Source organism: Atheta coriaria, unplaced genomic scaffold (assembly GCF_025399875.1).
Source record: "Atheta coriaria isolate IRGN ID8LTWV9N9 unplaced genomic scaffold, Caltech_Dcor_3.1 hic_scaffold_4_pilon, whole genome shotgun sequence".
Lineage (NCBI taxonomy): Eukaryota > Metazoa > Arthropoda > Insecta > Coleoptera > Staphylinidae > Dalotia > Dalotia coriaria.
This window is the reverse complement of record NW_027045446.1, coordinates 16,914-41,739: the sequence shown is the minus strand read 5'-3', so window position 1 is coordinate 41,739 and position 24,826 is coordinate 16,914. Positions and strand designations below refer to the sequence as shown.

Below are 24,826 nucleotides of genomic sequence, written 5' to 3'. Positions count from 1 at the left end.
AGTCACTTTTACCACTGCCCTTGTACGGTGCCTTGACAGGGAGTCACTTTTACCGCTACCCTTGTAGGGTACCCTGAATGCGAGTCACTTCTACCGCTACCCTCGTACGGTGCTTCGAACACGAGTGACTTCTACCGCTACCCTTGTACGGTGCCCTGAATGCGAGTCACTTTTACCGCTACCCTCGTACGGTCCATTGAATGAGAGTCACTTTTACCGCTACCTTCCTATGGTGCCCTGAATACGAGTCACTTTTACCGTCTGCTAAATAGGAGATAAGGGAAATTCTATCTCTTTTAGTTTATTGTAGTTAAGTTCTTCAAAATCTAAATATTGAGGAAAATTAAAATGACTGCTAGGATTCCTTCAGTGCCTACCTAGAACTGAGTATTCCACTTTCCCTATATCAGTTTAGAATAGTTTATTAATCAAATACAAATACAAAATTAGATTCACTACTATTCAATTGATTTCTCTTGTTTTGTTTGATGGCACACTAAAAACAACAAAATATTTTATAACACTTATATTTAATCTATAAACATTTTAGTTCATAAAAAAAGTCTCACCTTTTGTACTTTTAATCCATCCAATTGGAATATTCAGTTTCTCAATCTCGTCTTCCAGCCACATCTGCACCGGCTTAAAATATTCCATTATCGCACTCGAATCTAAATAATTTTGACCAGTTAAAACATGCAGAGCTTCCACCCACGGCTTAGAAGAACCTAAACGCAACATAGCCCTTAAAAAAATAAACAAATTAATTTATACATATATATAATATTATCCTAAAATAATTAATCAACAAATAATATAATTTACTTTAAATCATTTCCAGCGGTAACACTTCCATAAAAATCACATTTATACAACTCTTTCCCAAAAACATGCGGCACATATTCATTGGATTTGAGGCACATAGCTCTGTAGAATTGATATTCCAGAATTTTCCCAGCAAAATACCTAATAAAATCATCATAATTTAAAAACAAACAAAACCAAAATATATATATAATAACAAAAAATATTCACCTAATATATGGAACATTTGATACCAGGTTATAATCCGTAGATATATCAAAACTATTACTTGATCGATCCGTAGGAGCCTCCAATCCTTGTATATCTTCAACAATTTTCCACCACTTACAATTATAATCAGCCTCTGTAATATTCCCGTTAAAAACATCCCATCGCCACCTGTCCACTGCATACGCAAATGTCATAAATGGCAATGTTTGCAACAACATCTAAAAACTCACAAATTATTACATAATAGCATAATAAATAAAATATTTAAATATTTACATAAAATGCATTATTCATGTGTGCTTCTTCACTCAACTCCGAACTCGTCAGATTAATACTCTTTGCATGTCTCAGGGACATGAAAGACAGCGCAATTGAATTTCCCACTGCCTCACCAAATGCTTCATTAGCCCAATTGCGATATACTTGTGGTAAATCTCCAAACTGTAGGAAATATTCAATGCGACCTATATCTCTGTGAGCTTGTCGTAAACCTTCTCGGGTAATTCTCACGCAGGTTTTTATTCTGGGATCATCTGGTTCGATATCGTACGCTTTTTCTACGCAAGACATTTCGCCGTCTTTGGGTTTCTGGAAAACTGAATGATTCCAGAATAATTCGGGTAATTCACTCATGTTTAAGGAGACGTAGAAATCCTCAGCTAGTTTTAATACTTTTTCTGTATCATAATTCTACAAGAGAAGAAATATTTATCAACAAAAAATGGTTTAATAATTATAAAATATAACTTTTCTACTTCCAACTTTAAAAAGTCAGTTTTTTTCGTGGTTTTGAAACACAAAAAGTTGTACTTTAAACACGGACGGCCAAAGACGTGACTAAAGTACTTTAGTCACGGATTTTAGTCATAGAGTGGACCTTGCGCCAACGCATTTGCCTCAACATTGATATAAAGTGTAAGTAGAAAAAATAGCGTAAGCATAACGTGGCTAAAAGTTGTTAAACACTCGATTGATTAAACTATAATCAATCTCGTGACAAAAGCTCCCATTTAGCCATTTGATACTTAATTCCATTACCTGTTTGATTATTTCTTGATCATAATCCACATCTGCAACCTCCGGAAATGGTTTAACTAATTGATATAGATGTTCAAAAGAATCTCCATGTAATCCACCAGTAAGATGAATAGGAATCGGTCCATTTTTACTCACAACTTCGCCGTATTTCACGCGTAGCTTATATCTTACGTAAGAGTGTAATAGAGCGTAGAGCATTTTAATATCTTTGTATAAATTTTGTGCGGTTAATTTAAACTTGGAGTCTTCGTAAGTTGATATCCATTCGTCGCCAGCATCAGTGAATCCATTCAATTTTGCGCTATCATTTATGATTTCCACTGATTCTTTGTACAAGGGTTTTGTTTTCTCGCCGACAAGTCGCACGTATTCGTTGTAGGTGTGTTGGAGTTCGTTTTGGTTGCTGCTAGTTGCCAAAACATGCTTAATATCTAAAAATATATAGAAAAAATTTTTGTAAAAAAACAATTTAAAAAAAGAGAATTTTTTCTATTTGTAAGTAGGGTTATATCGTTTGACAGTATTTGACAGTTGAGATATAAATTAACGCCACATATAAAACGTTTATATAGTAAAAACATGCTAATAGCTAGAAATATTTAAGAAAAATCTAAGAAATATTCTTTAAAATGCAGAAAAAGTTATAAAAACTTGCATTTTGGAATTCTGGATAAGGTTATGTTGTTTGACAACTTGGGGACAATAAACTACCGCCACCTATGAAACATTTTAAGCACTAACCTGGATCTAATGTTATTTCCGCTTTAACCGGATCTTCAAACGATGGTATTTTCGTATTATTAAGAATATCTCTCAATTCTTGCGTGAGTTTCATCAATTTTTTGTATTGGCTCTCCGGAAGTGCTTCAATTCCTAGGTTAGAACGTAACCAAAACTGACGCTTGACATCCGCGTCCTTATATGTCCTCCAATTGAAACTTTTCGTTTCGTTCCACAATTCTTTCGTGCGTTTCATTCCTTCTGTTATGGCAGTATACTAAATTTAAAAAAAATTGTATTATGTATTTTAATTTTTAGTTTATTTGTTTCTTACCATAGCTTTACGATTGATTTTCGTCATATTCGTGTCATAGTTAAACGTGGCAAGTAAACTTTTCTTTCGTAACTCTTTGACCTCGGCGTCCATATACCTTAGAAAATCGATCGCACGAATTTCTTCCTCTTCCAATTCTGGATCAGCTGATAATGTCATCGTTATCAACATTATCACCATCAGTAAAAAACTCATCAATATAAAATTACATTTAATACGAAACATTTTAAACGGAAGTTTCGTATTAAATCACCAAACAAATTATTTTAATGACAACAATCCACTTGCAAAATTGTCTCAATTATAATTTCATGACTTTATATTACTACTTTATAATCATCACGAGTTAAATTTAAAACAATTTTTAACCAATAATTCAACTGAAAGTTGCTAAAAAGAAATGTGATATGAAAGTCACACATAAATATAATATTTTACGATGTTTGATTTAGCATACCTGTGATTTGTGCAAACAAAAACCGGATCTCGACACGAAAAGTATCCGATTCACACACGACTTAACGCGCGCTCGCTAAAAACGCTACTGAATCTCGCCGTCCACGCCGTACTATAAACAAAAGAGGTAGTTTTTGCACTCGACAAGTTGTGAACAGGCAGATGACTAACAAATGACTGCCGCGGAACAAGAATATAACTGTTCACACTCACAATACTCACAATATCCACGATATTCGCGATTCTTACTGTTTACAAAAACAAGGAAGCTGTATTAATGTATTAACGCAGGTATATCTTCGAATGTGTCGTGTGGTTATGACTCAGTAAACCTGTCTCATAAACAATCCACAGTATGATTAGATGAAATCATCACTGTTAAGTTTTTCATCGACTTTATTCAGTTGTATTTAGTATTTATTGGATTTGGAATATTTTCTCATCCAACTGTATCGTGGTTGTATATATTTCGTGTTCAATTTGGTCGCGCACCACGAAGGTCAAGGATTCCACCGACCGTGATAAATAAAACACGTCGGGTTTTTTAGTTTTACTTGCTTTGGTGTTGGGTTGGATATGTGTGATTTTTTATGCATGATTGATATCGATCCGAATTGTTATACACGTGAGAATTGGATCGATCGTGAAATTGTGGTCTAGTTGCCTAAAAAGTTTGAATTTTGAAGGTTATAGTGACATCTGACGGTGAAAAACTGAAGTAATTTTAAAAATAGTTTATTTTAGGTCATAATAAATGAAATAATTATGTTTTTTATCATTTTATTATTAAATTAAATTAAGAAATGTTTAAAAATATAATTATTTTATTGATTTTGATTTAAATTCTTGTTTTTTGATGATAAATTTATATAAAAACTGTAAATTTGCTTAAAAATTTAAATTTTTAATCATGTAGTGACTTCTAGCGGTGAATTATTGAACTATTTTTAAAATATTTAATTTTTAACTCATTTTCAAGCCAATAATAACATTTTAACACATTTTATTACAAAATCTAAAATTAAAACAAGATTTTATTTAGTTTTATTAAATTTTTGACTAATTTTTCACCAAATAACATAAAGTTGTGGTTCGCATCACAGCTAAATAAGTATACTCTGTAGTTCTGCTACTTTCCGCTCGCTTCTCTGCGCATTTCGCAGGAATTGATGGCATTCATCGAACATAGCACATAGTGGGAGTGTGTTTGGCCGTGGCTGGCCGTATACCTAACCTCTCCGGCGTTAATGTTTATTATTCGCTCGCTGCGACCGCGTCGTGTGTTTTCCTCGCCATCGACTCCTCTCGCGTTTCTACACTCAGTGCGCTTGTGATTGCTGCGTCCAGTGCGAAAACACAACACGTCTTTCTCCATCACAAATTGCGCAGGCAAATTTTTCGCGTCGATACATCAGCACAATGCATTCGCGCAGCGTACTTGTTGCTAAACAAAAGTGTCGTTAGTGCACATACGCATCTTACACCTACACAGGTTGCAGTCGCATCAGTTACACCTGAACCTACAATGTGTGTATGAGTGAGTGAACAGTGCAGTGATTGTTTCTTTTGGGATCTATTCGTGGTGGATATTCACACATTTTGACGATGAATTCGCGGGCGGTGCACTTGCAACCCTATCTGAACAATTCGCTGGCGATTCGGCAAGAGATCCAGCGCTTCGAGAGTGTGCATCCTTCGATCTACGCGATCTACGACCTGATCGAACTCATTCCGGACGGATTAGTTGCACAACAGATACGCGATCACGTCGTGTGCATTGAAGGTAATCAGAAAATGTTGAATAAATTATGTGCGGTGCACTTGTTTCGTATGTTGGTCATTTCAAGTTCAATGTTACACCGCATGCGGTGAGGTGGGAATCTCCTATACCTGTACTACCTGTATATGTGTAGATATGGTGTGAGGTTGCGAATGTTGATGACTTTTCTCTTTTCGGTGGTCTTTCTATCGGCGGCGTGTTCCGCGAAGTGTGCCATCTGACCAGAAGACAACTTTCCATTCACTTCGTTCTTTGAATCGCTTTGAATCAATTTGTATTCACAAAGTCATAAATTTTATTTATTTATTTATTTATTTCTTGGATTATCGCGATTTCTAACCCTGTTTTTGGATTAGTTAAATTACATAGCGCCCTTAAAATATTCGTCGAAATTCAAGTCCAAGGCAGAATGTGTAGTGTGTAGATCGATAAGGTGCCGGTGACAAAAGCCGTATAGTTGGATGGGATTGTGTTGGGCTGTGAGTGCGTTTCGGAGAAATCCAAAGGAAACAAACATTGATTGCGACGAAACGTGCTACGTACGCTCTGTTGTCTGCACGATGGCTACCTGCTTTTATTGCCCACCCTGCAGGGATGCAGGCGGTGTGTAACCGTATCTGCCATTATAATCGCACATGTTGGTGTCGGTTCCACTCTTGCATGCCTCTAAGTAACTAAATGTAAATTGTTTATGATATATATAAAATCATAAAATTGTCAGTTTTTATCGTTGAGCAACAAAAATTAACAAATCTTGGATTTACGTGGATTGACATCTGTCTAATCATTTTGTAAGTTAGGTATATAATCAATTGCTCTAGTAAAAATGCCGGTAAATAAACAAATTCGCTTGAAATGAAAATATTTTCGTTGTCTCACAGAAGAAATTAATACTCCAACTTAGCTTTTGCCCGCGACTTCGTTCCGGCAGTGTTTAATAAAAATGTAATTCGTTTTTATTCTCTTGTTCCTAGACATGGTATGTATCAATTCTATCAATATCATTCGCAATTTTATTTTAAAGAAATTAATTATATACAGAACTATTTTGACTTCGATCCGGCGTGTTTAATAAAATGTAATTCGTTTTTACTCTCTTGTTCTAGACATACTCGTAGTAAGAGTCAATTCTATCAATAAGATTAGCAATTTTAATTTAAAAGTAATTATATAAAATTTTGTCAATAATGCGCTTCAGCGCCATCTCGAATTCAACTATTTAACTATAATATGATTGAATCTCAATGTCAAATTTTATTCAATAGAAAGAGCTGTTTTGAGGATTTTCCAGCAATTATTCGAATTTTTCTCACCTGTTAAACCTTCCTAGACCTCCACGAATAATTCAAGACCAAGATAAGATAAATCCGTTCTGCCGTTCTCGAGAGGTTTTAGCGAGACTAACGAACAACAATTCATTTATATATATATATATAGATTAAATTATACCCATTTCATCGTTATACAGAGTATATCGTTAAATCCTGTATCCAAATATTGTGATTTACGCGGATAGACATCTGTCAATTATTTGTAAGCTGATTATAAACTCAATTACTCTTGTAAAAATGCCGCTAAATATTTCCTGAAGTCTAAATATGAATTCCGCGTCAGCTCAGTTGTATTCACTTGTGTTTTGTTTAAATGATTTTGTTTGTAACTTTTAACAAATACGCAGAAAAAATCGTGCTTAAGTTATAAAAGTTTGCATTGCAATTTGAGATGTTGGGATCATAATTACAACAATATTTCAAATATTACCATCAACATCATGTTTTTAAAAAAATATTCTAGCTCATAATTTGCTAGAAATGAAAATATTTTTTTTGTTACCCCATAGAAGTTAATATAAACCCATCAAATTTTATACATTTTGCCGTTATACAGAGTATGTCGTTAAATTCCAAATTTACATAGTTGAGTACTGGTGCTGTGTGCACATGTTGCTATTGCTGCAGTATTTGTTCAAGTGATGTTGATTACATTTCCGAGTTGAGACTAAAATTAACAAACTCGTCACATGCCGATTAAGTGGCACATTTTTCACATCGACAAACAAGTTCGCTGGCTGACGTTTCGCGCTCGAAACTATTTTAAACATTACGAAATACCAAGCCAACGGAGATTGACCCCTTTGGCGCGCGCTCGTACACATACTCATACTGCACTTGTAATTCTATGTTTACTAAACGCATACATTGTTCGTTTTTGGCGAAATCGTGTGTTCGAAGCTCGTAAACCTAATTAAAATCGTACGCGCATTGTATTTATACTCATTCGACGCTTTCTAGCTTTAATTCCATCGCGCAATGAAACAATTTAGCGTTTTAGCGCGTTTAACAATTGCCGATTGTATGATAATTATCAAAACAATTTAATTTTAATTCAAGCGCTAATCGTAACTATCTGTTAATGCTCTTTTGAACAAAAGCGGTATATAAACTTGTTTTTGGAAATTATTTCGAAAATGTTGTCTTGGCACCCGGACAAAATACATAACAAAATGATCATCATGAAAAGATGATGTTTTGAGTCGATGCCAAAGTGAAAAGTGCATAATTTGAATTGAATTAAATTTAAACTCAAAGCAATGTCAAGTTTATTTTGATGATGAATGCGAAAATGTCCATAATGATGCAATCATTCCGCGTAGTTTTCCGGCTCGTTTGCTTCATTTGCAATAAAACGCGAGCGCGCATTTATCGACGCACGCAGTGAAATTTGATTATTCTTTATCGCGCTGCAATTTCTTTCGCGATCGAGTACCTACTACTCGTCGTTGGGAGTTAATGTCTTGGGTGTAAAGTCGGCAAGATCGTAACGTTTTCGAATGGCTGCACTAAAGTGAACTATACGGTACTATATTGCGAGCGAAAAAATTGCAAACTTGATGACCGCCATTGTCGTTTACGTTTTCGTTTTTCGCACATGTGTGTGCGGTGTATGTCCCACGTCGTCTTTCAAGTTCAGCCGTAAAACATAACGATGCTACTTGCAGCCATACGTACGTGAATAAAAGACGTTCCACTAAATTTTGTTATTTTTTTGTGTGTTGCAGGTGAGTTTTTCACATTTTTTCAACTGAAAACATATTCTGGGTAACGGTAGGTTTAGTTTTGTTAATACGTCAATATCCTGTCAACATGTGCGCGAGGGTAGAACCACTGCCACTCGAATGAGTGAAAAAATAGGTGCGCCGTCATTTGATGATTAAAATTAGTCGATTTTCGATTGCCCAATGTCCGGCCCGTTAACGGAAATTATCACCGAAATTGGAATTTGTTAATTCCGTTCATCGGAGACGTTTTAATATTGCGCAGTCGACGAAGCACGCTGCGTGAATATTTGAACGTCTGCGAATAATGCAATCGCATTCATCGATCGGCATCATTGCATATTGAAGGCGTCGCATTTTTATTCGAGTTTATTGCGTTGCGCTTCCTTTTCCACTCCGGAAAAAGGCTGTCATCTGGCATACGGAAGTGAAATAGAGATGAAAAGATGTAGTAAGGTAAAGACTCGTCCAGTCTCTGGAATATATTTCGCCGACGCGTCCCATGCATGCGAAATGAGTTTCTGGTAAATTATGCTCGGATATGAAGCCGAATGAAATGAAACTCAACATTTATCTTTTGTCTAGTTCCAGTTTTAGATCTTCTAGTTGATAAATCATAAATTTTATTTACTAAAATGAATATTTTTAGATATATATTAATAGATTTATTTATAGATCGGAATTTAATTTGAATTCTTGAATGTAGGTCGTCAGCATTCAAGAATTGGCGAGATGTTGATTTTTTTATGTCATTTTATGCGTGGCGTGAAAGCCGAGATGAAATGTATGCAGATAATTTAACATTTCACATATTTTATTTTATGTTATTTACAATCTGTGACCTGTGATCCCCGCGTGTTTTTATCGAAAGTGTCGCGTATTTATTTTCTTTTCTTGTTTTAATTAATTATCAAATGATTAGACACATTTACACTCGGCGCATTAATTAGAATGTGAAATTCTCTTCCTGCTGCAAGCTGTTGCTCTTTAGGAGCGGAAGAAATTTGCGATTTAAATCTAATTTCATCGCGTTTCCCATTAACGCGTTACGTTTTATTCGAGATAAATCTGGCGGGCTTTTAACTGCCGTCATTTGCATGTTTTTCTTGCGTTTAATCAATTTCCGGCGAGTGTTTCTTACACAGGTGTAAAATATAACACCTTGAATTTATAATAATTCATTTTGCAGGTTTAGTTTATGAGTTATTGACCATAACTGGTTCAAGTCCAAATCCCACACAAATATTATTTTTTAAATAATATGACGTAATATTAAACATTTTACATATTTTTTTTGTTGCTCTTCATATATTTGAATTTTAATATCATCACGTTATTATTTATAAGCCATTGTTTCCGATCATATAAAATATAAATGCGACGCATGCGGTTGAATTATTGATTCATTACGTGCTTGAATTTCATAAACGCCGCTCCGCGGCCTGAAAAATATCCGTATTCATTTCAATTTTGTTTTCGTTTTGTTTAATTAATATCCGAATTGATTGCCACGTTGCCGGGTGAGTGTGCACTTCAATTAAGCCCAATTAGGGCGGATTTAACTCAATTAGCGTGTTTTTGCGCGGACACAATGCGCAAACTGAGGGCATATTCGTTCATTCGTAATCTAATAAATATATCAAGGTCGTCTTTGCCCACAATAAGCTAACCGCAAAGGACCTGTAATCTAATATGAGCTCATATCCGATTTTCCTCGGCCGGACTAAATTATTTCCTTTGAGTACTACGAGTGAACTAAATTACGTACATTTCGAGAATAATACGGCTATTTATATACTTAGTTTAACTTAATATGCGTACATGTACGAAATTATTTCAACGTTCTCAAATTTTTCTTTTTTATTGCTCCACATGAATTTTTTCATTGTTTATTAGCGTTATTGTGTGTATATGCAGATTTTTTATTTCATTAAAAATCTTGCGCTGGAGAAATAAACGCGATTACATTTTCCTAAGTGCTTTTCGGTGTTTACTTTCAATATTTCAATATTTTATGATTCAATAAGCCTGCTCACGCATATTAATTGCAGCAAACTTTCAAGGGAGAAAAGAATTTCTAATTTTTTGCGAATATCAAATTTTATCGCGTTTTTTGTGAAATTTCAAAATTTTATTCATCTCGTGTAAAGTCTGTGAGGTGCATCCGTTAGTTTTCCGACATTTGCGGCCGCACGATTCGAACAACTTATGCGCCGTGCGCGATTGATGTGCATGCACAGAAATAGCGCATCGCCGGAACATCCATCGAGTTTGCTCTTTGCGTTGCGCATCAGTAAATCGCTTCGATTTTCAGCCGAGCTCTCGATTTAAATAGAAATGAATGGAGCGGATAATCATGTAGAGATGTACGCGTAGATAGATGCCTTATGCTTTGTGGTGATCATTAAAACCGATGTGCGCTATGTATTAAATGTCGAAAAACTTTTCAATTGCACGCTTACTTGCTCTGCATAATATATATGCATGCATATTTGGTGTATTTAATAGCGGATGGTGTGGATACGGTGTATGTGTCGAGAATGATTGAATAAGTTGCGAGGCGTTGAAACTTGAAATGTTGTTAGTGTGAATTGAGGAAGTTTTATCGTACCGGTGGCAACTGCAACTGTTCAAGTAGTGCTATTACACCGCTAGTGCCTAAGCATCGCATAAAGAGCATTAAAGTCGATACCAGAAACGTGCTAACATACAGCAAACAAGAATTCGGTTTCATATGAGGAGTAAAATATGTTTTTCTAAACTTTTTTCACGATTTTGAGAGAGGAAAAGTGTTAATTTAGTCACGGCCGTGACTAAAGTGTCATTTAGCGCACTTGACACTTAATATACTATTTAGTTATTCTTAAATAATTTTTTACGGCAGAAAAACATCGAAATTAAATTTTGTTTCAAAATAAATTTTTATTTTTTATAGTTTTTTTTTAGATAAGTACTTTAGTCACGACCTTGGCTGTCCGTGTTTAAAGTAGATACTACTTTCTATGCCTCAAAACTCTGAAAAAACCTGCTCTTTACAGCTGCAAGTAGCAAATTTTTTTTTTAAAGAAAATCACAAAAATTAATTTTATTTAAAAATAAATATTTTTCTAGGTTTTCCTATACTTATTTTCTTTTACAATCATTTTTCTTGAATTCTGCACTCATGTAGAAAATCCACTTACAATAACTCGTCGCCAATATTGCAACTTGTGTGCCACTGGCTTCGAAAATACTCTTTTCCGTGCAATTTCTCGGCTTTTTCCTCACCTCAGTTTTGATACTGTTGTCAATCAACAATGGAAATTGGATGACTGCGCTCATGCACACGCGTAATTAGCCAGTTGTAACTGAAGTTAATTTCAGTTTCTACATTTCAAGCAGTATACCAACTTTAATTAAGTTCACTGTCAATCACACCCGCTCCAGTTGAACTACACACTGAATATCCGTAATAGTTGAACTTTGTTTGTTCTCTCTGTGTGATTGTATACAATCGATTGATAATAATGAATATATTTTTGTTTGCTTATATTTCCGTCCTTTCATCCTCCTGCTTCCTATTTTGTTTGTTTTGTTTGTTTTGCCAACATTTTGCTTTTGATGAAATAGATGCGCTGCGTTTTTTATCACATACGGCGATATTGCGGCATGTGTTGCGCAAAATAATGGGCGTAATTTTTATTTATAGTGTGTGCGCATTCCCCATCCGCGGAATTATTTGCTATATTCACCGCGCGCGCACAGTTTGTCTTCGTTATGCGATGTTTGAATAGGAAAAAATGTATTGCACAATGTGCAAGTTGGAAAATAGGAAATAACCCATGAAACACGAATGGTATTCCAACTACTTAGTAACAACGTATTTATTTTATTACTTTCTTTTTTTCTACAACTAAATCGGAAGTTGGGCGCATATTTCCGTCTATTTTTATTTTTAATGCTTTGAAACACATTGATGAGTCAATGTCGAGATTTTGTGCTTGTGGGTTTTGAGTTTATCGACGTTGCTTCCGGTAGTGATGCGCAGCCCTTTCAGCACGCGTCCTGTCTCTCAGCGCGCATAATTTCCTTTTTGCATTCATGTTTCATGAAATCATAAACGTCGTCTGGCTGCAGACAGCGTTACAAGCTTTCAGACCCTTTCAGTTGATAAGAATAGAATTGAATATAAGAATATAGAATTGTTTTAAATGATAGTTTATTTCGTCGAATGGGTAAAATCGTTTGCATAGCGCAAGCGCAATCATTACCGCCACTATTCGCGTTGCGGCAATTGTTTAAATGATAGTTTATTTCGTCGAATGGCAGTAGAAATCGTTGCATTGCAAGCGCAAGCGCAATCATTACCGTTGCACTCCATCCACGTGACCTTATTCCATCTAACGGTAGTCGACCGGCGTTGAAGTGAAGAACAAAACCTTACATCCACGTGAAACTAATGATCAAAAGTTTGTATCAAATTGCGTTTCGATATCACTTTAATTCGAGTTGTTTTGTTTCGGGTATATTCGTATACGTACTAATGGACTCACATTTGTGTGATTGTGTGATTAGAATCAAATATTTTCGTTTGCTGTATTTACTATGCTTTGATGCTTTTGTGCTTAATGGGCAGCTATCACAAAGCTAGCACAATGTGGAGTGATTGTAGTTTGTGTGTGTGTGTGTTTTGTTTCGTGCCATCGGATGCGCGAACTCGCAATCAGGTAATCTATTCGTATTCACATCCTGCAGACGAATTCGGTTCACTGAGTCGCGATGGCCATATCCCTTCTGACCCGATTCGACTACATTCATAGTTTGTAACAGTCGAGAGGCTTTGGTGCAGCTTTATGAGCTCGTTCAAGAGCTTTGATCGGTTTTGTAGACGGATGAGTAACTTTAATTTGATTTTTAGGTTATTTTTAGTTTATTTTAACTAAATGTGTATAATTTGCTTGGTTAAGTATTAATTTCTTCTATGTGACGATCGAAAAAATATTTTAATTTTAGCGAATTATGGGCTAGAATATTTTTTAAAGACATGAAATGGTAACATTTATGGTAACATTTGAAATATTGTTAAATTAAATTTTCTGCGTATTTTTGGGGTGCACAAGCAGTTACTACAAAATCATTTAAACAAAACACTGGTGAATACAATATCGCGGCGCGAATTCATATTTAGTCTTCAGGAAATATTTAACAACGTTTTTACTAAAGTTATTGAGTTTATAATCTGCTTACAAATGATTAGACAGATGTCAATCTGCGTAAAATCTCAATATTTGGTTATTTTTTTGTTCTTCGATGTAACATCTCCTAGCAAAAACGTTGTTTATAATTTTAGTAGTTAAAAAGTTGCATAACTTGTTCAAAAATGCATAAAAACCAAGTTTTTTTCCATAAAATAATTCGTAAAACGTGTGAATTTTAAACAGCGTGAAAATATCAGATGTCAATCCGCGTTTTTGTGATTGTATTTATATTTCCAACACACAAATACCAATAAAAATGATTTATATTTTTGCTATCCAGGCCAAAATAAACATGTCTCAATATAACTACAGATAGATTACTCTAATTGCCGCACAATTTCCGATTGCACCACATGAAATTACCGCTTTGTTGCAAAACGAAAGCGAAATTACAAATTACTCCACATGTGCACGTTATATAACTCAACATTACTCGCACTCATCGCAACTCGCACAAAAAGAAACAGATAATATTTAAATATTGCCATTTTAAGTAGCACTAGCACAACATAGTACTTAAGTACTTCTCTCGAACTCACCAACTGTAGCGACTGCTGGAATCGTCATTACAAGTGTCATTATTACACATTAACATTAGACTTCTCTCCGCACTCGCAACTCGAAGCAACGGTATGTAGTTGTAATAGTAATAGTGTAATAGATGTAAATCGCATGCTTCCAACTTTCGACGCATGAGAATATTTCAACGTTTTCAACGCTCAATGCGCAGCAAGTTCACCACCACACATACGAGTATTAGAAACATTTTAAGTTGAGTTTCAATGTCGAGCTGTGTTCATGTCACATTTGGCTCGCTTAGGTATGCCGGCGAACTGTATATTCGCCGTGGGTTCATGTTGGCATCTCTGGCACTTCCAGCGAATGCGATTAGCCATAAATATGATCTACGATGGGCGCGAGTGCGAATCTATTTGCAGTGTTTGTCAGCGCACCAATTAAATTTACATTCCAGTGACCGCAGCCTCACTGGTTTAGTGGAAATGGAAATTCTTGTCTAGAAACACTAAAATACCGGAGAAAGGAATAAGAGATTAATTCTTGTGATAGGTCTTCATTTCTTTGTTTGTTTTCTTAATATGAGAAACCATAGAAACAATAGTAGATGAATAAATATAAATTATAAACGACAACTTTATTTGTAACGTTTAATATTTCTATTATTATTATTCATTCAATGTCTTGATTGTATTTTATTTTTTGTTCCAGGTGAGTGCTTATAACTCGTCGGAGTGTGGAGAGTTAAGTAAGTTGTTTGTACACTCAACTAAGTGGAAAATTCGTCAGTGAAACGGTATTTTTTTCTTCATCTTTCGATTTTATCTTCATCTACGCGCGTTTATTGAACTTTCCGAATCAAAACTGAACATGAATTACGCTCATTCAACCTTGTGAATGTGGAAAGAAACATGTGTTTCAATTTTGAAGACCTTGCATTGTTTGGATGTCTTGTATTTCACGAGACATGCATAAAACAACAATAAACTGTTATACAATTTCCACACACATTTTGTGTGTCATCTGAATTAAAATCTTCAATGAATTCACGTGGGTGTTAAAACTAGACGCTTTACATCTATTTTTGTGGCGCTGTGAATCACAAATAACTGCGCATTATCGGTCGTGTTTTCGTGATTGATGTGTTTACAAAGAAACCCAAGCATCTAGGCCTCTCCGCTTCTAATTGTGCAAATTGAATTTGTAATCCTCGATGCACGCCCAGGTGCATTTACCACAACATCACCATATTAGTAAGGATGACGAATGTATTTTCTGCACCATTAAAATGATGAAGAATTTAATAGAAAGTAACTGTTGTGTTGTGCGTTGCATGAGGAGAAAATTTAATATCGTGATCATTAACTGGGAATGAAATGAACTCAAGTTTGAATGCTGCGCTATTATTGCATTATGTCGACGTTGATTTTGCAAATGCAGACAGAGATCCCGGGTAGTCTCCGTGCGTGCCGGCTTATCCTATCTGAAATTTACTTGAATTTACTCTTCCCGAAGGAGGAGAGTAGCAGAAAGTCATTTGTCATCTCCATCTGCAACACGTTGCGTAATCCGGCGCGCAAGCAACCCTATATTGCTCAAGTGCACCGATGATAAACGATGGCAAAGTTGATTTATGTTTTTTTTTTCGTTTTATTTTATTGAATAATTTGATATTTGAAAGGATTATATGTCATCAAGACTTTAAATTTACTTCAAAATGATAAATTTTATTATTTTTGGTACTGGAAATGAAATTTCTTGCATAAGTTTAGTTTGGTTGATGTGCATTTGACTTTTTGTGGTGAATAAACAAGACGAAAACAATTTCAACTCCCGGGAGCTTTACGTCTAAGTCGGCGGGGCTAAACGAGTCCGAAACGCGTAAATCCCCGAGCACGTTTCACACTAACTGTTCTTTCCTCTGGACTTACTGTTTGCGCTATTTTCTTTTCTCCTGAAACACTTTTTTGTTTAGATTTTTTTGTTTGTACATTTGAAGTTTTCGTAAATTCTACATTCAAATGGAATATGTTAGTTTTTTTTTGTGTTGAAATTTTCATCTTCTGAGTCATCTCTTATTATGTTGAATGCGAAATGTCAGCAGTGGCAGGAAAATGTAAAAGCGCACGCAACCTGTGTGTAAACATCAATAAAAACTATATCCGTGTAGAGGATATGAAAGTATGAAAATACGAAAACAAAATTCATCCCCCTCGGCGCCCGAAAATGCAAGCTCACTTGTCTGTTTTCCTTACTTCCCCTTCGATTTAGGGCTTTTCCTGCGTCGCGCACCTCCGAGGGAAAACGCAAGAAGAGACATCGTAGGCGGAAAGTTGGTAAATAGTTGAAATCGAACATGTGTGTCTTGGCTTTGGTGACTTGACAAAATATCTTAATCGCGAACCAAAATTTATTTCGTAGACTAAAATCAATCATCAAACAATGCGCAATTCGCTTTAACTAGCGCTTAATTGAGTTATCCGATAAACGTTTCATTAAACTAAAGTGAAGGCGATTATAGTGATAGAAGCAATTTAACTACAAATTACACACACAACACTCTCAAATACACAAAATTTCAAATTAAATTATTTTTGATTAAATATTAAATTAAAATTAAAATGTCGCGCGAAACAGTGAAGGGGTGCGAAATGCAATTTAATTAAATTCGCCGAATTAAATATTTTCGTCCAACGCTCCATGTTCATTTTACAATTTACAATTTGCTATTGACAATTGTCTGCTTGCTGCAGTCCAATTTATCCACGTTCAATCCAACACGTTTTTATAATTTTATTTTCACGCAGTGAAAAATTTGTTTTGCTCCGAGTTTCTCGGAATTGACCTGCCGTGCGCAGTCGAGCGCAAAGTGAGTAAGCTTTAAACCACCACCAACACCCACACTCATCTCCAACCCTCGTCCGGCGTTATGCAGCCGAAGCAAATAAGGGTGTTAATATTAATTACGCTGCGGAGTGGAAATGATATGCACAGCGCTTTTTACGTCGTCTTAAGGTTATTTATTTTGAATTAAGTAGTGATGTGATTTTCACCCCGGGAAAATTTGAAAATTAAAACAAAAACATAAAAATTTACTTTCGTGTTAATATTCCACGTAAATGAATATTTTTACATCCATTGATGACAGATTTATTGTTGTGGCATCTAAATTCTAAATTTATTCATTCATTACACCACACCACACAACACGGGAATGCGGCTGCGTTGAGCAATCGCGCAGTGTTTACGGTCCTTAATCGTCGGAACACTTATAAATAAACCGAAGGTTATTGATGTCTAATTGATTCATAAAACTCGCCAACCGCATTCTCTTGCGTTTCTCCACATTTTGCGGTTTATTGTTGTTATCGGCACGTAATTAGCTTTTGTGATGCGTCATATAAATTAAAATTGTTACGTGGGTGGATCTTGAAGGGCGCGCGGGCGATAAAATGGCAGGAAGTGCAGGAAGCCAGGGGGGTTAAACACTGCTCCGCAACCCTCGTGCAAAGTGTCGCTCTCCTATTACGACCTTCATTCAACAGGGAGAGGACGGTACGTAGAAAAGTTTGCGGTGCAACGGGAACCAACGAGTTTCGACCGGGAATGCAAACAGAGTCTAGAGAGACAGGCGGAGAGCGGGTGGTGCGTCGATCGTCGCATCTCTTTCTCTCTGCTTCCCTGCATTGTTTTTATTCTCAAGCAGTTTAACGCTTTCCGGCATTTTTCATTCATCTGGGGCGCATTCCAGCGCTAATTCATTATGCATTCCTCATCAATGATGAAGATGAATGGCGTTGGTGGAGGAGCCAATTTTAACACTACTGCGCTTGCAATTACGTATTTGTATTTGTATTAGCAAATATTAGAGACAAACCCATCAACTAATTAATTAATCACACACACGCATTCGCAGTGCGAGATAGGTGGAAGGCAGGAAGGCCATCACATACATGTCCGTTCTAACGACGTTTGCGTTTAGCAATACGTGTTATTACCATCCGGCGCGTATAGTGCCCACCCGTCCGAAACGAAACCATCATTAGGCTTGAGTCAATATTTACCGTTAATTCGGTTCGGTCGGTTTTGTTAATTTTATTGATCGTGTAACGTGCGCTTAACGGCAAACTGGAACGCGATTAACAATAATAATAATAAATCTCGCATATTTGTATTTATTATGTAAATATTGATATATGATAGCGCAGATTGTATATTTTCATAGGTAATGGTTAAAAATATTTATTTTTTGTTTGTTATTTTAATTTTCATAACATTTTGAACTTTTAGTGGATTTTACGCCATCTATGAGTGAAATTCAGTTGAAAACAAGTAGAAATCTGTAAATTTATTCAGTAGCAGGTAATTTTAGGACTGCGCTACTAGATGGCGCTAGCTGTACTAAACTAAAGTGAAATTTGAATAGCTGGTTGCACTTTTTTGTGCTATTGTATACTTTTCATCGCACAGATGTCGGTGACCATTCCACTGCACCGCATAAATACAATACAAACGCGCATTACTCACAGATCACCAAGTCTTTTGCATACTTTAACTATTCGGACATCACTTTATTCTTTATCGGCAACTGCATTAATACTACATTTCCATTTATAGAACATCACATCAGACGTCACGTCATTATCACGCGTGATGTATTCATTCGCCCGTGTTCGATTTAATATCGTAATAATTTCGCACGTTTAGCTCCGCGTATTGTTCGTGTTTAATCGCGCAAAAGAGTCTTTTTTGTGTGCTGCGTGTGTTACGTACGATACTCTCGTTTTTAAGCGTGGCCTTGGCGCGCGCGTTTTATTCAAATTATTCATATGGAGCGCATGGCTTTGTTTGAAATCAATTGTCGCATGAGTCAAATGCTGAATGGGCCGCCAAATGAGGTGATCCGCGTTTTCGTACATGACTTCACTTTAAAAAGAACGCGTAGATTTTTTTGTGTGTCGTAGGTGATTTTAGTAGAGTATTGTATTGCAACGGTTGGCGGTTTCATTTATCAATATTGTATTGCCAAAGGAATGAAAGTAAAAAATAAAATATCGATTTTTACTGCGCGTGTCATCAATAATAGTGTGTGGATATTGACATTCGATTTATAACATCCGTTATTATTGTCGAATGCATATCTTGGAAAGTTAATAATGGTAGGAGTTGTAATGGGGTCATATTTTGCGGTTGCATCATTATCTAAATATATTATAGGGTTGCGCTTTTGGAAAAAAAATTTATGGGAAAATTTAATTATTTTTTGAGGTGTAATTATGTTAGGTTTGCTTATTAGCCATATGCTGGGTGAAGGCGTTTACTTTTTATGCTTTCGACTAAGTAAACTAATAAATCTGATTGGTAAATACCTTCTTTGTTGGCATTTTGGGCGTTGAATTAAGGGCTGAAGCATACAACACCCAATTAATTATATTTCTTATTTCTTATATTTTCTATGTTCTTATTACGAGAACAAAACGTTTCACCATTCATTATTAAATTTATTCATTACCTATTCAGATTCGCTTGTTTGTTTGTTTATGTGTTTGTATGCCAAGAACAAACAGTTGAAAAGGGGGAGTCTTGTAATTTGAATACGACGTAAATTTCGTTTAAAGAACTGCCGCGCAAATCTTATTTAATAAGCGTTTTCGCTCGCACGTGCACCACGCGCGCTGCAATTATCCAATTGTTGGGCTCTCGTGCGCCGCAACTTCACAGACGCAATGTGACTTTATCGCATGCTGGCGTGGAATAATAATTATACGTTTCTGGGCCCCGGCGATAGTTCACATTTTGGAGACAATGAAAACTTCGTTATTGAGTTATGACGATTGTAAACAACGTCGTGGAGAGAAGAAACAAAAATAGAAATAAATTGAGTTAAAGTTTTTTTTTGTTTCTTGAGCTTTCGATCAAGCTCACACCTGGATGTTAAGTCCTTCGGGGTTTTGAGACGCAGGGGGTAGTTGGGTAAGTTACCGACTGGGTAATAGTCACCCCTTTTTTTATTATGGATTTGATAATGTGGAATAATTCAATTGGGAAAAGTTTTGGGTGAAAGTTTGCAGACGGTCAAAAATTTCGGGATAAAGTTTCATAAAACAATCATTTTAACAGAATTTATAAAGTAGATAATCTAGATATACATAACAAAGTTCCCACCCGTGACTAAAGTACTCTTTAGTCATGGCTTTGGTCGTCTGTGTTTAAAGTACTACTTTTTGTGTTACAAAATCGTGGAAAAACAGGCGCTTTAAATGTGGAAGTAGACAATAGTATATTAAGTATCAAGTGCGCTAAACGGCACTTTAACAATGTTTAGCGATTATATATATATATAATGTTCTTGGCTCCTATGTGGAGCATAGAGCCTCACTAAGCGCCCTCCAACGGACTCTGTTTCGGGCAACCGCCTTTGCTTCGTTCCAGCCCATATTTTGGTTTCGGGCTCCTCTATTGTGGATCTTCGCCAGGTATTGGCCGGTCTACCAACCCTTCTCTTCCCCTGTGGGTTCCATTCTAGCGCATTTCTGGCGATATCTCCGGCGTCTCTTCTCAAGATGTGCCCAATCCACCCCATTTTCTCTTGCGTATTTGATTTATAATGGGAGTTTCATCACATCGACGGTGCAACTCATCGTTGGAGATTGTCATTGGCCAGAATATGCGCAAGATCATTCTCAAGCACTTGTTTATGAAGGTTTGGAGTTTGTGTGTGCTTGAGCTCGTTGACCTCCATGTTTCGCATCCATATAAAAGGGTGGATTTTACATTTGTGCGGAATATGCGCAGTTTTGTTCTTAGTGTATAGACGCTTGACTTCCATACTGTGCTCAGCATTCTGAAGGATTGCTGGGCTTTCTTTATTCTGTTGTTTATATCTGCGTCGGTCCCCCCTTTTATGTCAATTATACTTCCTAGATATAGGAATTCCTTGACCTCTTCTATTTCCGTATTATCTATTTGGAGTTTTAAGGTGTTGTTTGTATTTATACGCATTTCTTTTGTTTTGGCAATATTTATTCTTAGGCCAATTTTACTTGCCTCCCTTGCTAATGTTGTTAGCTGTCGGCTCACGCCTTCGAACGTATGTGACATCAGGCAGATGTCGTCGGCGTAATCCAGGTCGCTGAGGTGCGAGGTTAGTGTCCAGCGCAACCCATCCCTGTTCTGGTCTACCTTTGCTAGTATGTAGTCTAAGGCGATGTTAAATAGTAATGGGGATATGACACATCCTTGTTTTACTCCTCTGTGTATCGTAAAACTTTCGCTTTTTTCACCGTTGTGTAACACACTGCAGTTTGCATCAGTGTAGAGTTCTTGCAGGATGCTTATTATCTTTGTTGGTACACCTCGCGACTTAAGGATCCTCCATAAAGCGTCGTGGTTCAGGCTGTCGAATGCTTTCTCAAAGTCGATGAAGGCGATGAATAGTGGTGATCGCCATTCTACTGATTGCTCGATAATTATACGAAGGGTATTGATATGATCGATGCATGAGCGATTCGGCCGAAAACCTGCTTGGTTCGGGCGCAGGGTGTTTTCTATAGTTTCCGCTAATCTTGTTTGGACGATTTTCGCGATAATCTTATTAATTGTGTTTAATAGCGTTATGCCACGCCAGTTGTTACACTCGGTCAAGTTACCTTTTTTGGGAAGCTTGATGATTAGCCCTTCTTTCCACTTGGTCGGAATCTTGTTGTTGTTCCATGCTTCCTTAATACAGTGGTATAGTTCATTTGCCATCCATGTGGCGTTTACTTTTAGTAGTTCCGCTGGAACGTTATCAGCTCCTGCTGCTTTGTTGTTCTTAAGCGTCTTTATAGCTGCAGTTATCTCCGCGACTGAAGGCGGGTTCGAGTCAATGTTCAGTTGTCTACCTGGGTTATTCTCTGGCTCCCAGTTAATTGTTTCGTTTGCGCTGAGCATGTCGGAGAAATGTTCCCTCCATCTTTCGAGCTGCTTGTCTGACTCAACTAACAGGCGGCCGTTTTTTTGACTTAATGAAGTGTGTGCGTGTAGAGTACTTATTGGCCAGTTTCTTTGTGAGGTTGTAAAGTTCTCTCGAGTTGTTGTTGAGCATTGCTTCTTCTGCTTGTCTGCAAATATCATCTATCCACCTGCGTTTGTCTCTTCTGGCTTCCCTTTTGACCTTTTGGCAAAGGCCTGTGTACTCTACCTGTGCCGCTGCCCTATATTCTTGCGAAAGATTTTGGAGTAGCAGGTGTTTTTTTCCTCTTTCGGTCTTCTATCAGCAACCACGTGTTTTCGCTGATCCATTCTTTCCTTTGCCTGCTTTTCACTCCAATTGTTGTTTTGGCGACTTCAATGATGTTGTCGGCCATATTTTCCCATTTTGTGCTGATTTTTGGTTTATTGTCTCTTGCATTTTTTCCTTGAAGGATTTTGCTATTTGTGGAATGCGTAGCTTCTCTATATTTAGTTTTATTCGTTTCATATCGGCTGGTTGCTTGGGTACTGCTAGTTTTATTCTCAATGTGCCAACTATTAGGTGGTGGTCACTGGCTACATCAGCACCTCTCTTGTTCCTCACATCGAGTAATGACGATCTCCATTTCCTAGAGATTGTGATATGATCGATTTGGTTGTGGGTTTTTTTGTCTGGCGAGACCCACGTTGTCTTGTGAATCTGTTTGTGGGGGAACAGCGTACCCCCTATTACCAGGTTCGCGTTGGAGCAGAACTGTGTGAAGTATGTGCCGTTTTCGTTAATCTGCCCAACGCCGTTTTTTCCCATAATTTCTTCCAAATTCTCGTTTTGAGCGCCTACTTTCGCATTAAGGTCGCCCATGAGAATTTTTATGTCACCGCTGTTTACGTCTTTTATAGTTTTCTCGAGGATGTCATAGAATTCATCTTTATCCTCTTTAGAAGCGTTATTGGTTGGGGCGTAACATTGGATAAAAGTTACTTTTCTGAACCTGGTGTAGAATCTTGCTGTTATTACTCTTTCGTTTATTGGTGTCCATGAGATTAGACTCTTTTTAGCATGTTTACTGAGTAGAAATCCTACACCGCTTTCGTGTTTTCCAGATTCATTACCACTAAAAAGTAGTCGTTCTCCACCTTGTGTGGGATGTTCTCCTTTCCCCAACCAACGTACTTCTGATATACCTAAAATATGTAGATTATATTTGAGAAATTCCTTAGTTACCTGCTGCAATTTGGAGCTCTCGTATAACGTTTGCACGTTCCAGCAGCCGAAACGTATCTTGTGTTTAGTATTAGCCAGGGTCGTCCTCGTATTATCCGTCCGGGTTTGCTTAGTTGAAGTTTCAGTAATAGGTTTGATTTAGGGTGAGTAGGTTATTAGCCTTCTGCACCCGAGTTTGGTGCTGGGGCTGCCAGCTGGAGCGTCCAAACCCGCCTCAGTGTACCTGGATGTTTGACGATGTTGTTGATGTCCCGCACTTGACGTGGTGAAAGTGAGGTTATACCGCCTCATATTCGGTCGCGCTGTGAGCCTCGTTTTGTCGAAATCAGGGCGCACTCACGCGAAGGGAGTCGGTAAGTTGGCACCCACGGCCCCGCGCCGTGATACAATAAATAAAACAAAACCCATGCGCTGCACTATATTTGGTTGGGGCATATAATTTTCTACTTGATGAAATATTGTAAATAATATTTTCTGCTTCACGCTCCAAGTATCGTGTATATAATTTTTGATAAAGTTCTTTGTTTATTCACACTCACGTAAAAATAAAATCGAAAAAATCTGTTTACGTTCGTTGGGCTCTGCTTGAAACTCGTTCAGCGTACGCCGCGAAAGCGTTTCACCATGGATTTAAAATACATTTTTGCTCGTTGATCATCTTTTTGTGCCTTCGCGTTCAACGCAGGCATTCGGCGGATATAATAATAATCGAATCGTTGGCGGATATCTTGTCAGCGAATATCGCCGCGTGAATTACCATATTTTTTTACGCTGCTCTTTTCCGCCACTCGCAAATTCAGACAGCGCGAAATAAAAGTCTAAGGAATATTCAGTATTGAAAAATTTTGCGAAATATATTTATCGTTTGCTGCGAATGTAAACAAATCGAACTCAACTCATTCAAATAAATTTCAATGCATTCAATTTTATGATAGGGTTTTTATGCAGGGGCGATTTATTCAGTTGATGAAAAACAAAAAATTCAACACAATGTTAATCGGACAATGATTGATATTAAAGGATTCTACGATTTCTGTATATTTTTGTATCGATTTTTTAAAATTAATTTTGTTGTGCGCAATATTAATTTTTTTTTTGAGTTTTTGTTTGCAGATTTATCGTTTCCGCGAGTGTAATTAGCAAAATCACGTTTTCTGCTTATTTTGTATAAAATGTGTTTTTAGAAAAACTTATTTGCACTAATTTCGCATTTTTAATAAAATAGTATTTTTATAATCAAATTTCTATAATTTTGTCAACGTTTTGATATAAAAATCTTAATTAATTTTTGAAATTTTTATTAAAGAAATAATTAAGTAACTTTATGCTTTGTAATTTATATTTTATTTTTAAAATTTCATATCTTCATCACTGGCTTCAAGCCATTAAACAAATATTATGCATTACTTTACTTCTTAATTGTTTAACCATGGATAATCCCAGCAATACGTAACTGAAACGGAAGTACACCGAAAAA

At 36.5% G+C, this 24,826-nt stretch overlaps 1 protein-coding gene and 1 long non-coding RNA gene across 2 annotated transcripts; both read right to left on the bottom strand.

Annotated features, from left to right (window-relative positions):
* Positions 1–406: 406 nt before the first annotated feature.
* Positions 407–3,447, bottom strand: LOC135790070 (angiotensin-converting enzyme-like). Its single transcript, XM_065300113.1, has 8 exons — positions 3,128–3,447; positions 2,815–3,070; positions 2,074–2,504; positions 1,312–1,725; positions 1,036–1,253; positions 826–966; positions 570–745; positions 407–496 (listed from the first exon to the last, which is right to left on the bottom strand). The coding sequence occupies exons 1-8, from the start codon at positions 3,350–3,352 to the stop codon at positions 459–461; spliced, it is 1,899 nt and encodes a 632-aa protein (XP_065156185.1). The 5' UTR covers positions 3,353–3,447; the 3' UTR covers positions 407–458.
* Positions 3,448–3,452: 5 nt separating this feature from the next.
* Positions 3,453–3,891, bottom strand: LOC135790074 (uncharacterized). Its single transcript, XR_010547696.1, has 3 exons — positions 3,806–3,891; positions 3,585–3,695; positions 3,453–3,517 (listed from the first exon to the last, which is right to left on the bottom strand). It is a non-coding gene; the product is annotated as an uncharacterized lncRNA (long non-coding RNA).
* Between the last annotated feature and the right edge of the window lie 20,935 nt (positions 3,892–24,826).

Bases quoted from the DNA above. Each gene is read 5' to 3' on its own strand.
- LOC135790070 (XM_065300113.1), bottom strand. From the start codon at position 3,352: ATGTTTCGTATTAAATGTAATTTTATATTGATGAGTTTTTTACTGATG. The intron at 1,726-2,073 runs GTAATGGAATTA...CTTCTCTTGTAG, and splicing joins ATCAAGAAATAATCAAACAG to AATTATGATACAGAAAAAGT. The intron at 746-825 runs GTAAATTATATT...TATTTTTTTAAG, and splicing joins ACCGCTGGAAATGATTTAAA to GGCTATGTTGCGTTTAGGTT.